Genomic DNA, 15,906 nt, shown 5'->3' on the forward strand with positions numbered 1-15,906 from the left:
GTGGTCAGTGTGCATCATACCTCCTGGCCGGTCAGAAGGTTGGAAGGTCAGATGGTCACTTAGCCTTTTATATATATAGATATAGTGGGTATACCCACTGTAGTACAAGCATTAGCCACTAGGGTAAGGACACAAATAAGTTAAGATATATATCCTGCCTATTATTGGCATTTATGATCTAGTTGGTAAATAATTACAATACTTAATAAGTGCTACATACAAAAATGGTAGGAGAATACAGATGAACACTACATTTCTTGGAAAAACCTGAGAGGGAGATTTAAGAATAAAGAGATCTTTGATTGAAGTTTGAAAGAATAAGTAAGACTTCACAGGCTTGACCAGAGAAAGATACTCAGGGCAGAAATGGCATGAAGAAAGCCAGAGGTGTGGGGAACAGTGAGTGTGAAGGGTGGAATGGCAGAAAATGGTATTAATAAGATAAATTGGGGCCACTTACTCAGGGAAGAGTTTTCTGACACCCCCTTACTTAGAATTACACCCCATGTAATACTTTATGAAATCACTAAGTACTTTTACTTTAAGCACTTAAAATGCCCGCTTTAGCAAACAGCCACTGGCATAGTTGCTAGCACATAGTAGGTACTCAATAAATACTTATAGAATGTTAAAGATTTTCGAAAAATAAATATGCCAGGTATAGAGAGAAGACCTTTATTTTCCTTCCTATGTAGGGAATCTTCACCTCTAACAGTAAGTTCTCTTTAATAGAATTTGCTATAAAGGAGAACCACAGGGGCGATCTGAATAATCACTTGGTACATCTGCTCCAAATGTCTATCTAAGAGACCGGATTCTAGTACTCTACATCTTCAACTATTTTGATTTTCTCAAGAAATCAGCCAAAAGTAAATTCCTCATAAGTCACCTCACAACAGATGGATTCCTTAAGGAAAAAAGATGAGACTAAAAGCAGAGCCAAACGATTCCAGAAGAAAGACCCCAAAGCTTATCATAGTCACGTGGCATAAGTCCAGTATGCAGCGTCCAGCACAGATGGTAGGACCCAGGATCACATCTGCACCCACCATTGCTGGCAAAGCAAAGGGCTAGACAGGAACTGCTACAGATGGACAGACTTAGGTACAGGCAGGTGTGGGAGGTGCCAGTGCCAGGTATGGGTGGTAGGAGCCAATGATTAGCATCATTGAGAGGCTCCCCTGCTTACTGCATGGTGCCAGGCTGCACTGCTCACAGAAAATGGCCACAAAATAGAGGCTAAAGGTAGGGTGAGTGCCAAAGTGGCAGTACCCCCAGCAGGCAGGAACCACCTAAGTCTGGGAAAACAAAGTTGTGTTCAGAAATCAATGCTCTTCAAAGTTATCACTCAAGTGTTCCTTTCTGAAGTCCTAACAGAAGTGTTATCAATGCTCAGGACTGGGCTGCCTAATGGGAAATGCCCCCATGGGGGCTTTTGACTCATAAACCTATTCAGCCTCACTTGTTCATAATCATTTGTGTAAAGAAGGAAAAACCTCCGAGCACTAATTAGAAAGATAGAGCTGTTGTATTTTGCTCCAGATCACCTTATCTTCTTTATTCAGTTCTTGAAGACTCAGCTATTAAAGAAAATTAAGTAATTCATCAAGCCCATTTCAATTACCTGCTGCTGATAACATCAGATTACAATTAGCATCTACAAATGAACCAAGTGCCAACTGCCAAGCTGAAACATAAGCTAATTTACTGGAGACTCTGCCTGCTGGAGACAGAACTCTGGGACCTGGCAGCGAACATCCACTTCATTATTCCAACCACAGTTTTGCAGCCTCTTCTGCAACCGTCCACAGTGCAGCTCTGACCAAGATTTACTGCCCCGGCTGTTCCTGCTCACATGTTTACAGACGTGCTCTATCTGTAAGCAAATCGCAGCTCCTTTTAAATAGCAATGTCTAGACAAGCAGGGTAACAAATCTTGACATAAAAGAGAGAATAAATATTATTAATATTTATTAGGCACTGAGAGGTGTGGGCCACAGCACAGGATGTGCGTGTCATAACCTTAATGAGGGTCTGAATCATTTCCTGGGAGTCCTCTGGTGCCTGATCAGAAAAATCTCCTGCTTTGGTTGATGCTCTCCATTCCTCATTTCTTTCCAACGAGGAGAGCACATTTTTGTTACTTTCTTTTAGAGTCTAGAAAAATCTGTTTCAGGCTCTGGGACACTTTTTTTTTTTCTGTATTTATATTTTCCCTTTTCATGACCCTTCATAAGAACTGCTTTGAATGAAAGCTGGGATGTGTGGTTTGGCTTCCTATATTATGGACATTATTAAACTCTGACAATTTGTATAGTCTTGTCTATGCTTCTCAAGCAGAAGAACCAACTGTTCAATAAATGAGCAGGTCTCAGAGGGGTCCTGTGGGCTGCAGTAGAAGAGAGCATGCAGACCTAGGTTTCGGTTTTGCCTCTGCTGCTTATCAACTGCATGGATATGGGACAAATCCTATGCCCACCACATAGCTTTGTAATGAGGATAAAATGAAATAATGAATGCAAAGTGTCTAGCTCGGTGCAAGTAACCAATAGACAATAGGTTCTCTAGGAAAGAGGAAAGCGTTGTTCCATCCTACCGGTGCCTATGCTTTCCTAGCAATGCTTGCTGCCTTGTCCTTAGGCATGAGCCGGGGCAATGCTTCAAGGTGGCCTATACCCCCTTCCAGTGGTGCTTCCTCTTTCTCATCTTCTGTGTAGGCTGGGGGATAGGGAGGCAAGGTAGGAGGATGGAGAGGTGCTGAACAAGAAGCATCTCTGGCTTTTAGCCCTACGCCAGGTCATGCTGGCCTGGCTCCTGCTGGAATCCACTCCTCTAATGGGAACATTCCATCATGGAAGAACCGTGGACATGGAATCACAGACCTGTACGTAGCCTCTACTCTGCCTCTTACTCTATAATCTTGGGTGAGTCACAAACGTTTATTTCTCTCTGAATCCTCATCAGTGAAAAGGAATAATAATAGTTTATCTCATAGGGTTCTTAGTAAAACAAACAAGTACTATAAAACACAAATATAATGGAATTGCATTGCTATACCAAGAATTTCTATGTAAGTTCTCACAGACCCTTTGACATCTTGAGCGGTTATTTTAAACATGATTCCATTAATCATACTGTGTATTTCCAAAGAAACACGCCCAATTAGTGTAAATAAATTACTATATACGATTATTATAAACATTTTACCTGTAAAGCTAGCTTCTCTCCACCTAAAGAAAACCCAACATGTAAAAACTGAAATGTGAAAAACAGGTAAAAGAGAGTGACTAACATATTATAAAACTGTTTTTTTCTCTTACAAAAGAAATTTATTAAAATATTTTTTAGGATACTCGGTTTTATATGTGTTCATAATATGACTTAATTTATAAAATCTATTTAGGAATAAAATTAATTACAGTGAATTATGTGTGTGTATCATGTGGAGAATATGTAATATTGTTCCCCCTTTCCTTGGGAATTCCAAATTTTCTCATTCAGATTTGCAGAATTTAATTTTTTAAATGTAATTTTAATAAGTTATCTAGGTGGTATTTCTTAAATCCTAGAATTAGCACAGCTGAGATTCACCATTTCTGGTGCACTGTAACTACTATAAGGAAAGATGTTTACCCACCAGAATTACTACCAAACTTTTCCTCTAACACATGACTCCCAGGGTGGGAGGGGAGGGGGGAAATGAAACTAGCCATCCTTCTAATTGTCTCCTTTTTCACTCTCCTAATTGCAGTTTATCTCTAAGTAAGATGAGAGGCCATTCTGTCTGGCTCCCCAGAAAATGACAAGATTTGTGAGGCTCAGGGTGAGAGGACTTTGAAGCTGTAATCCAGTGACCTATTCTGCAGTCTAACTGAGGTTTGACTCCCAACTGCCTAAATTAGAACCATAAAGAAGGCCACCAAACAAACAAAAAAAACACAGAGGCCTCAGAAATATTGCCATGCAACTATAGTTGATTTGAGCATAAAAGAAAAAGGTGGACATTTTCCAAGCCAAAATTTACATTAACATTTTCACAAGTAAGACATACTTAGAAAACAGCTAGGCTATTCTTTGTTGTTCATAAAAAACCTAAAGAGTCTAAATCATTTCTACTTGTTTTATTTAAAAGCAAATGAAAGGTGGATAAATAAATATTAGTATATGCTGACCACCAAAGCACAAAGCTTTCTTGTCATCTCTACCTTCTCTCTCTCCATTTCAGAAGCTTCCATTGTCAAATAACCTTCTTTGTGACTCAAATTTCATTGTCCTTGCCTTCTCTCAGGTAGGTGACATGTCCTCCACACCCCGAACCCTCTTCTCCCTGAGCTCCCCCTGGATCCCTCCACTCTGTGAATCTGACTCAGACTCGCTGGTGGGCTTTCCTTCCCCATCTCATAAATGTTATTAGGATGATGCCCTCTTAATACTTGTTTCCAGTTCTATTTGTTCATATTTCATTAAGTGAGAGAAATGCATAATGGCCATGTACAGAATCAAACTTATCACGTGCTTCCCAAAACTAATTCCTCCTCCCAGCTTTCCTTTCTCTTTCCAACGGCACCACTATTCTTCCAATCACGGGGCACAATATCTGGCTATAAGCTTGACTCATTCAATCTAACCAATAAGTATATATTGTGTACCACTTATTATACTCAGTGATGCAGAGACTATAGAGTAGAATGTTGTTCATAGTTGTAATAATTTTAATCCAGTAATGTTAACCACACAAGTATACAAATAACCATAATTCCTGATTGAATATAAATAGAATAAAAGACATTTTTAAAGTGTTACCAGGGCTCCGGCAAGGTAAGAAAGTTATTTTATTATCAAGAGAGTACACTTTAGACAAGCAAAAGAGGGACACAGAAGTTCCAAGTGGAAGAAACAGCTTGAGGAAATATATTAAAGCGAGAAAGCATGGCCAATGCGATGAGGTCAGGGAAGATGGAAAAGCGCAGTTTGGCTAAGGAGCATGTACGGAGCAGCAGTGGAATTAAAGGAAGGAAAGGATGACGGGTTTAAAGGTGAGGACTCTGACCATAGCGTGGCATGCCATGTGCACCGATGACTGCCTGGAATAGAGCTCCAGGTAGGTCAGTCTTATCGATGTGCGGGGTGGAGAAGACATGGGAAGGTGGGATGGTTGTGAAGAAAACCCAACTAGTAAGATAATACATTAGACTGGGCAATTAGGAAGAGGCAATGAAAGAAAAGAACCTTTATGAGAATATTTATTTGAAAACTGTTTGACTGAGAGTCAACTAAAAAAAAAAGGAAGAAATCAATGATGACTTTAGATTTCTAAGTTAGGATGGTATGATAGGCTGAATAATGCCTCTCCCCCCAAATACGCTGTGGTCCTAATTTCAGGAACCGTGAGTGTTACTTTACATGGCAAAAAGGACTCAGCAGGTGTGATTAAGTTAAGAATCCTGAGATGAGGAGAGCACCCTGGATTATTCAAGTGGCCCTGAGAGAACCACAACTGTCGTTATAAGAGGATGCAAGGGAAGTCAGGGCAGAAGACAAGGCACTGTGATGACCGAAGCAGAGATTGGAGTGATGCCCTCTGAAGGGGGAGGAAGAAGCCACAAGCCAGGGAATACAGGTGCCATGAGAAGCCGATTCTCCCCTAGAGCCTGCAGAAGAGTCAGCCTTGCTGACACCTTGACTTTAGCCTGGTGGAGCTGATTTCAGACTCTTGCCCTCCAGAACTGTAAGAGAATAAATCTGTGTTGTTTTAAGCCACTAGTTTGTGGCAATTTGTTGCTATGACAATAGAAAATTAATACAGATGGCCAGAGGGGTGGGGCTGTCATCAATAGAATTAGGCAATCTAGGAGAAGCAGTTAATTTAGAAAAAAAATGTCATGTTTGTACTCACTTTGACAGATCAGCATGAAAATCAGATGGAGTATCCACTAGGCAGTTGGAAATGCAAAAATAATACTCAGACAGAGGTCAGAGCTGGTGAACAAAAATTTAGAAATAATGCACATTGAAGCAGTAATTGAAAATGATAAAGGAAGATATATAAAGAATAGAAAAAAATCAAGAAACAAAACACAGGAACAACCTATACATACATGTGTATATTTACATATCTGATTGTACTGCCATGTGTTTATGTACATAGTAAAAAGGTCTGAAAAGATTCTAACCAACTCTGAGGAGTGGGAAAGGGGAAGGTAAAAATGTAAGGGAGTGGATCTCCTTTTTCTACTTTTTACACTTATGTACTATAAGAATTTTTTTTTTTTACAAAAGTAAGTATGACTTTTGTAACTTTTTTAAATTGTCCATTTTCAAAAAATACCAATGAAGAAGGCACAAGAAGAGCAGCCAAGAAGAAAATTAGGAGAGCATGCTTCACAGAAACTAGGAGGGGAGAGAATTTCAAGGAACAGTTAGTAAATCACGCCGAAGCTGCATACTGATTAGGAAAATTTAGAATTGTCAAAAGATTGTAAAAGTCAGCATGAGGAGTTCACTGTTGATCTTTTTTCAGGGGACAAAAGAAGCAAATCAAATTGCAATGGATTAAAAAAGAACAGCAGGAATTCTGGTTCCGTAATGGAGGAGGAGTTCCTTTCCGTCTAGCCCTCCTATAAATAATAACTCTGAAGTCTGTGGGGGAGAGGGTCACAGGCATGGAGGAGGCTGGGGGAGGAATCTGTGTAAAGGCAACGAAGCACAACCATAAGAGTGAGAAACGACAGAGAGGTTGGAGCTGAACATTTGAAGAAGGGAATGGCATTGGTAAGTTTCCCATTTTTGAAATGCCCAAGAGCATCTTTTCTTCCCCAATTAATATAAGGTGGTGAGGCTAAACATTCAGGTAGAAAAACACAGCCTTACTGGCTTGAAGAACCAGAGGAAAAAATCCCATAGAGAGCCACAGTGGGGGGCCTTAAATTCTGAATATAAATTCTAACTGAATCTCTCACTCCTGAAATATGTATGTGAAAGGCAGAGTCTAAGCAGCCCAGTTAAAGGTAAATGACCTCAACAGAGATTTCAACTGCCACCCACCACAGAGAAGACTGAATTTGGAGCCTGAATTCAGTCAAGTTAACTGGTAAAACAACAAAATCAATACTATTAAGAGAAATATATCAGAATCGAGAACCTCTATCAAGTATCATTCACAAGGTTGGATATAATTCCATATTACTGGATATAGGATATAAAAAGAAACAATAGCCCTGGCCAGTGTGGCTCAGTGATTAGAGCGTTGGCCTGCACACCAAAGGGATACAGGTTCACTCCCCACCCCCAGTATTGGGGAGGCAACTGGTGGATGTGTCTCTTTTACATTGATGTTTCTCTCTCTCTCTCTCTCATTTTCCTCCATCCCTATTCCTCCCTTCCTCCCTTCCACTCTCTCTGAAAAAGCAATGGGAAAAATAACCTCAGGTGAGGATTAACAACAACGAAAAAGAAACAATAAAATGTCACTAATACTCACTACAAAAGGCAATCAATGCACAATTCTGTGAATATACTAAAAACCACTGAATTATCTACTTTAAATTGTATGGTATGTGAATTATAGCTCAACCAAGCTGTTACAAAACAACAACATCAACAATAGGTAGTCAACATGGTCCAACTGTAAGAGGAGGACGTGGAATTAGCAGACAATGTTTTAAAAGGTTTGTTTCCCTCTCCCCCACCCGGAATTGAAATGGGTGAAAGCCTCCCTCCCCCTCATCATGCAGGACAAGGAGCAGCCACCGTGGAGGGCTGTGATCTAAGGCTTATTCTTTGCTGCTATAACAGGTTTGAAAAGAATAAAATAAAGCAATATTCACACATAAAAATAAAATAAAATAAAAGCTTTTGTAATATCTAGGCTCAGCTATGGAAAGAAAAATATACATGTAATAAACATATAAATCTTAGCAGTTAAATGAAAATTTTCATTAAAAGAACCAACTGTAAATTCTACAGATAGAAAATACAATATATATCCTACAAATATGTTCTCTGACCACAATGAAATTAAATTAGAATTTGATAACAATAAATCTCTAACATATTAATATTTAAACAATACTTCTAAATAACACAGGTTTTAAAGGGAAATCACAGATGACTTTAGAAAATATTTTGAACTTATTGAAGGTAACCTAATACATCAAAAATTACTGGATGCACCTATTGCAGTGTTTAAAGGAAATTTTATATTTTTAAACACTTGTATTAGAAAGAAGAAAGGTCTAGAATCAATGACCTAAAGTTCAACCTTGAGAAACAAGAAAGTTAGTAAGTAGCAAGAAGGAAATAATAAAAGTGAGACTGGAAATAAATGACATCGAAAATAGACAAGCAATGAAAAATTTAACAAAAACGCAGTTTTTTAAAAAGATCAAGAAAATTGATAAATATCAAGCTAGAATGATCTAGAAAATGGTACAGGTGTAAAAAAACAAAACAAAGCAAAACAAAAAAACCCCATAAACTACCATTACCAGAAATGAAAGAGGGCATATCGTTATATATCCTACAAGCATTAAAAGGAAACATTATAAGTAACTTTATTTCAATAAATTAAATGACCTGAACAAAGTCTTTGGAAAATAAAACTAATTCAAACTAAGATAAAGAAAATCTAAATAGTCCAAGCTGCACAGCCATTTAAGGTTCTCAGCTGTCCAATTTATCCTATGTGCCACTGCTTGACTTGTCTTCCTTAAATATCTAGTCTATCTTCTTAGGCCTACATTTCAAAACCATCAGGAATTCCTGCTCATTAGCATATCCCTTGCCTACTTTTCATAGTAATCTTTTACCACCCTCTAGCACATTCCTGAAGTCTAATCATGTCACCATCCCTCAGATATGCCAACCTAACTTTCTTATACCTTCTTCCACGTATTCCTTACCATCAATGCCATCCCATTCCTGGCCAAATCTCACCTATTCTTTAAGGTCTACCTGGGTCTAATCTCCTCCAAGAAGCTTTCTAGGTTATTCCAAGCCCTCAGGGTCTCCCTTCTAGGAATTGCATGGCACTACATTATTAACACTGTCCTGCAGGGAGGCCACTGTTGTCCTATGTATTAGTCTTATTTCCCCAACTAAATAATAAGCTTTTTTTTTTAACTTCTCTATACCTTAAGGCAACTATTCCAGGATTTAGCACATGATTCAATAAATGACTGATTCAATAATACTTGATCCATTGAACGAATATATAATGCCAAGAGCTTATTTCTATAGTTCTTACAGACTCTCTAGACTCTCATTCTGACCTCAATACCATCGTCAGAGTCATCTCCAGGGGTCTTCCAGACTTTTTCTAACAACCATATTCATGAAACATATGGTTACAATAAGCAGAGGTGGGGAGAGGGAGGAGTAGTGCTTAAATTACATAGAGATGAGGTGCCTTGTTTTGTAGGTCACATAAGAGGCTGATTTTTACATTCTGCTGCTACTAATATCTGATAAGCATACACTAATACCAATAAGGTCACTTTTTCCTTGTCCTCTCCCCTTCCTCAGTCTCTGTGGACACAGAACAAATCCAGGCACAAGGCTGAGTTCAGCTTATACTTCCAAACACATCTGTTCCTTCCATTCATTATGAACCCACACCTAGGTATAGAGACAAGATAACAGTATTTTCTAAAAAGTGGCCCGTTACCAATATTTAGTGTCTCTTACTATATAAATCCACCCAAATATATAAATCTTAACTACAACCAAGTACTATCAAAATAGTGACTGCAAATCTATCTTATTTAAATAGATCTTTCAAAAAATAATTTTGCATTTATACTAAACTATCAATATCATTTGGGAATACACATACTACTGAGGAAAAATACACTTCCTGTGGGGTTCAAGTCACCAAGTAAAGAAACCCCTTTGAACAAAAACTTCTCAAATTCTCTTTCATTGATGGCTTCCTAGCAGCTTCTCTTTCATTTAAACCAAACATAGCTTTATATCCTCATTTCATTCCCCTTCTCTCTAATTAGATAAATCTGGTCATTCTTCTCTCTAGACAGATTAAAAGGTTGGGGTGTTTTGTTTTTCCAGTATTTCAGAGTTCTAATTCTTACAGCACTGTGATGACAGGAAGGATCATGTGATTTAGAGCAGACAGGCTCCAAGGAAATATAACTGAAGGAAATATACAACACACACATTGAAGAGATTCTTTTGAATAAAACACAAAGACAGTGGGCTACTCCAGCTATTTCCAGCCCATGGAATTGACCTGGATCGCAAGCCATTCTGTCCTTACCCAGGTTAGAGGATGCTCGTCCTTCTGCAGCCCGGTCCTTGAGGTCCTCAGCAATGCCCAGCTGCTGCTCATGGTACTGTTTAGCTCTCTCCAAATCCTGCATGCACCTGGCAGCATGGCCCAGGCCAGCGTAGGCCCGCATCTCAATGGCCTTCTCCATCAACTCCTGTGCCAGCTCCAGCACGTAGTTGTGGTAAGACATGGCCTTGTCAAAGTTCCTCCTGTAGTGATAGGCACTGCCCAGGTTGCTGTAGGCCCGGGCCTCTTCTCGTTTGTTGCCCAGGTCCTTGGCTATCTTCAGATGCTGCTCATGACACTGCACAGCATTCTCAAAGTCACCCATGGCAATATACACGGCTCCCATGTTGCCGAGTTCTCGGGCTTCAGAAAGCTCATCTTTGGATTGCTTGGCAAGAAGAACACACTGTTTGTGACTGGCCAGTGCGTTGGGGTAGTCTCCAATGGCCGTGTACACATGGCCCAGACTGCTCAGGGCTGATGAAGCTGCCTAGAGAAAAAGCACAAAGCAGAGAAATGAAAACACATCAGAAAGTGGCTTTGGTTTGCTTCAGCAGATAACATGTTACAGAGATTGCCTGTAACCGCCCAAGCCAAGCCCTGATCTCTATCAGTGGCTCACAGACCTACGCAGAACTGAGTAAGAGCCCATCCGGACAGCAAGCTCCTAATAAAAAGACAATGACAATTTAATCAGTAACTTTCAATACCTAATCTCACAGAAGCAGGTTGCACGCCACAAAACCGTCATCTTAAAAACGTATTGATATTTCTAATATTATGATATTATAGCTATGTTAATAGCTATTAACCTCTGTAGTCTAGGGAAATGTTGAAGAAAACCAAAATTAGTTACAGTATAGCACAGGAAATTCGTAGGAGAAATCCATGCTTGGCTCTTTGCACTCCCGGGCATTTATCTAGCCTTCTCCCAAAAGCAAATGGACACATTAATGGTAAGGGATATATTAAGAATGACTGATAATTTTGTGCCTTAAGACCCACTGGAGGGCCTGTTCTCTTATCTTTGTTCCTTTAATGTGAATTCATCAGTGCTGGTTACAGTGGAGGGCTTAGGTTTAGATGAGCCCCAAAGGAAAGCAATGGGTGGGTTACAAACTCTACCTCTGCATGGCGAGGACTCCACTGAGCCTCACCACCCCTTTCAGGCCCACAGTGGTTCTTCCAGCTTTGTTTTTGTGTTGTTGTTTTTTTGTTTGTTTTGTTTGCCTACTAGCTCTTCTGACCCCAGCCTCCGTGCAAAAAAATGCTATTTTCCTAGTCCCCTCACAGTGTTTGCTGCTCATGCATTTCTTGTCTAAAGAAAAGTACATGAGCCCTTTTTGTGTGAAAAGTTTTAATGAAAATGACTCTATATAGGTAGAGTGAACCAAATGGAAACAACAAAAATAACAGGTTTTAGAATCTTACCAAGTGCATATAGTCTTAGATTCTTTTTGTTTGGTTTTTTTGTGGGTTTTTCTGTTTTGTTTGTTGTTGTTGTTAATCTTACCTGAGGATATTCTTCCATTGATTTTTAGAGAGTGGAAGAGAGAGGGAAAGACAAAGAGAAACATCGATGTGCATCGATTGGTTGCCTCCAACACGCACCCAGTCCAGGGCCGGGGCCAGGGAGCAGCCTGCAACCAAGGTACGTGCCCTTGAACAAAATCGAACCCAGGACCCTTTGGTCTGCAGGCCAATGCTCTATCCACTGAGCCACACCGGCTAGGGCTTAGATTCTTGTCTTTACTTTCTAAAGGAGAGTTACACTGGACTTTTTCTGCCCTTCTCTTTATTCTACAAGTTACAGGCTTCCTTCATAATGTGCCTACAGCTAGAGCCATGTAGTCCCCTTTCTTCACATTGCTCCCTCTTCCTAACATGCACATGTGATTGTGGCCGAACAAAGGATGCCCTGTCACAAGTAGGCAAGTGGTCTGCACAAGGGCCTCCCGGCTAGGGAAAAACAGCGAGGGATGCTGTGCCGCCTGGAGTAAGGGTATTCCTTGGTGAGATGTGTTCTATGTCTGCACACTTCAGGGCACTTTTATTAATAGTTTATAGATGAGCGAATTGCTACCCGATTTTTTTGCCCATGAAATAGTTCTTGATCAAAATAATGGAGGCACTGATCATCTTTTCTTTTTATCATCTTTATAATGCTTGCAAATTGTGTGTTTGCAAAGGATTTGGTATCATTTTGAGTTGCTTTTATCATATCACAGATGTTCCAACAAAAGATTTAGGAAAAGAGAGAGGAAATAAATATTATAAGTTACTTTTTCGTTTTTTCCTGAGTGGTAGAGAGCAGAAACAATTCCATGGAGTCACAATGCTGCAGCAATGCGATTCCGGCAGCAGCAGCAGTGGCACTCACCAAAGAGCATGCCACCGGGGCTTCCTGGCCTCAGGTCCCCACTTCGGGCCCCTACTTCATGTCAGCGCCTCGTGCGGGGGGGGGGGGGGGGGGGGGCCCTTCTGCCGCTCACAACCCCTCTCCTGGCCTGGTCCCTCCCCTCCTCCTCCACTGCAGGCCGGGGACTCTGCTTCTCCAGCTGGCCCGCCCCACCTCACTAGCTGGGTCCTTCTCCACCCAAGCACGGCTAGGGAGCAGGACACAGTCCACAAACCCTCCCACCCACATCTGTGTTGCCTCAAAGTAAAACACATGGATCTGTGACTGTGGAGCCAATGTAACCTAGAATCTGACACACTAGGTTCAAAACTGCACTGCCCTTGGCCTACCAGGTTTGGCTCAGTGGATAGAGCAGTGGCCTGTGAACTGGAGTCCTGGGTTAGATTCTGGTCAAAGGCACATGCCCATGTTGCAGGCTCAAACCCCGGTAGGGGCATGCAGGAGACAGCCCATCAATAATTATCTCTCATCACTGACATTTCTATCTCTCTCTCCCTTCCTCTCAACAATCAATTAAAATATATTTAAAACAAACAAACAAACAACAACAACAACAAAAAACACGGCACTGCCCTTTACTAGCTCTGGGGACCTTTAGAAACTTAGCTTCTCTGAGCCTCGGTTTTCTAGACATTTCTAGGCCCAAGCCAGGACCTGAGTGTTTTGAAACTCAGCCATGAGCCTCTGTCAAATGTGCAAACCATAAATAATTCATGTGATAATTCCAAACAGTAGAACTGGTTGGAGGCAATGAGCCCTTGAACACTGCAGGGGATGGATTTATAAGGCTTGGGGCAGGCACAACACCCCGGGCGTCACTGTTCCTAGAACTTCTGGTTTATGGCAACTGCAAATGACAGCCCTGGGATTTTCAGCTTCTGGGTCTTCATTTCTCTAAATGCCAGGGAGACACGGGAGCTCATTTGCTGAAGCTCTCCGAACATAAGGAACGGGCGTATTGGGGCATTTCCCCTCTGGGATGGGGGTGGGGGGGGGACAGAGGGAGGACTACTGCATCAGCTCTCCCCTGCCTCCCTCCAGTTACCAGGCAGTGCTGGGAAGCTGGGACGCCTCATGCGGTGTCCTGGAAACCAACATTTCTAGAAAGGATGATATAATTTATGTAGCACATCATAGCCTCTGAAATTCGAGAGGCAGGGTGGTGTTGTATAAGAATGGAACACATAGACAGCAGTATGGTGATTACCAGAGGGAAAGGGGGATGGGGGCAGGTAGAAGCAAGTAAAGGCAGGGTAAGTGGTGACGGAGGGATGGTGAACAGACAATACAATATACAGACGATGTGTTATAGAATTGTAAACCTGAAACCTACATAATTTTATTAACCAATGTCACCCCAATAAATTCAATAAGTAAGTAAATAAACATTAAAAAAAAATGAAACCAGATTTAGAGTCAGAGGCCCTGGCTGCCTAACCCTGTTAAGTCATTTTACTTCTTCACTTCTTACTTTAGATGTGCATGGCGTGGAGAATGATAGAGTACATACTTCCCAGGGCTGGGATGGGATCAGATGAAGCAGTGCATGTGAGTGTCCGGAGTACAGCGCAAAGTCCTCTGTGAATGCATCACTGAGGTGTGGATGGATGTTTTGTGACTGCAAGCTGGCTGGGCTGGGCTCTGTTACCAAGCAGGAGCTAGAAATGGCAACTGAAACCATCAGTCATTATGACCAAACATCTATGTTCCTATCACTTGCCACAGGAAATAAAGTCCAGTGTTTTACAGCCCCTGAGCAAATAACCCATGATGATATTTATCAGCTAGGTGAATTACAAATTAATCACTTGTCTTTGTTCCTGTTCTTGTAGAATAAGCTTAGATCTGAAACATGGTTTCAGGCTGTTAACGAGAATCTGAAGACCCATATCTATGGGGAATCACAGGCCCCACCTCAAGCAGATGGTGCATTTGCCACTAAGGTTCACACTGCCTCTGTATATTAATCTCTTAGAGATTTTTGTGCCTGAATAGCAGCAGCTGCTTCCCACAGTGGAAACATTTTGGAACATCTGTATTTGAATACTAAAATGCACACAAACCGTTATGCTAACAAACTCTCTGGTTGGAATAAGACAATACTTTTCTCTTTACAAGATATAAATGACCCATACTCTTGCCAAAGCATGATTCCCAGCTGTAGCCTTAGCACACAGGAGTCATCGCCCCTTGCTCTGTGACCCGGAGATCTGCAGAAGAACTACATCTGACAAGTCTGTTTCATGGGACATGGAGCTAAAGAAAAAGAAAATTGCCTTTAAGGGATTTTAGTTTGAGGCATAAAATAGAAGCATTTAAACTACCCAAACTATAACCACATTGATGACACTATCATTAAACATTATTTTGAAGACTGAAACATGTTTTCCTTTACATCTAGCATGATTTCCCCTTATTGTATTTCATAAGAGTTATATTTTGTGGAAGAATTAAATGTACATACAAGGAATGTCTGATATAACTGCTGACTGACTAGTTGCATGTAGTTTTATAAAGGGGGAATGAACCTGCAGTTACTACCAGAAACATGGTATTTCTTCTTTACTGTCCAACTCCACATGCACCTTGTATTCCCTACTAGTTCAGTATCCAAAAATTCAAGGACCCAGGTTAACTCAAGAGACAGAAGGATATAGAATAATAGGGACAGACTCTGGAATCAGACATGCATGGGTTCAAATGACGAACTATGTGATATTGCACAAGTTTTGCAACATCTCTGAGCCTCAGTTTCCTTATCTGTAAAATGGGAATATCAAGATCTCACAGAGCCTTGATGAGTATTAAATAAAACAGTATTTGTGAAGAACCTGCCAGGTTCAGTACTTGGTACACAGTGCATGCTTCACCACATTCTCTCTTCTCTTTGTTAAACACTGCTCTATCAGAACAGAAATTAAAGTGAGAATCACAGCCACGTGGGACAGATCCCTGGCTGACTTATAATAAATATATAGTGGGCACAAGAAATAAACCTTTGTTGTTTTAAGCCACTGAGATTTGGAGATTTACTGTTATTGCAGCATAACCTGGCCTAGCCTGACCAATATAATACTGAGCATAAATTAATAATTTTCACGCTCCAGTCATCATAGTAATAGTTAACACTAGTCAATGGTTCAAATATATTAATTGCCATGTTTCTGGGTGATTAAATTTTAGGTATTTACCAATTATC

General features: G+C 40.6%; 1 protein-coding gene across 6 annotated transcripts in view; it reads right to left on the bottom strand.

Annotated features, from left to right (window-relative positions):
- TTC28 (tetratricopeptide repeat domain 28) overlaps positions 1 to 15,906 on the bottom strand; it is a 389,347-nt gene that overhangs the window by 121,659 nt on the left and 251,782 nt on the right. For all 6 annotated transcript variants that reach the window (XM_079763232.1, XM_079763228.1, XM_079763230.1 and 3 more), the window contains one exon: positions 10,271 to 10,778. In XM_079763232.1, coding sequence (XP_079619358.1) covers positions 10,271 to 10,778 — 508 coding nt within the window. The remainder of the gene's footprint in view (positions 1 to 10,270; positions 10,779 to 15,906) is intronic.

This window comes from Cnephaeus nilssonii (genome assembly GCF_951640355.1).
Source record: "Cnephaeus nilssonii genome assembly, chromosome: 22".
NCBI classification, from domain to species: domain Eukaryota; kingdom Metazoa; phylum Chordata; class Mammalia; order Chiroptera; family Vespertilionidae; genus Cnephaeus; species Cnephaeus nilssonii.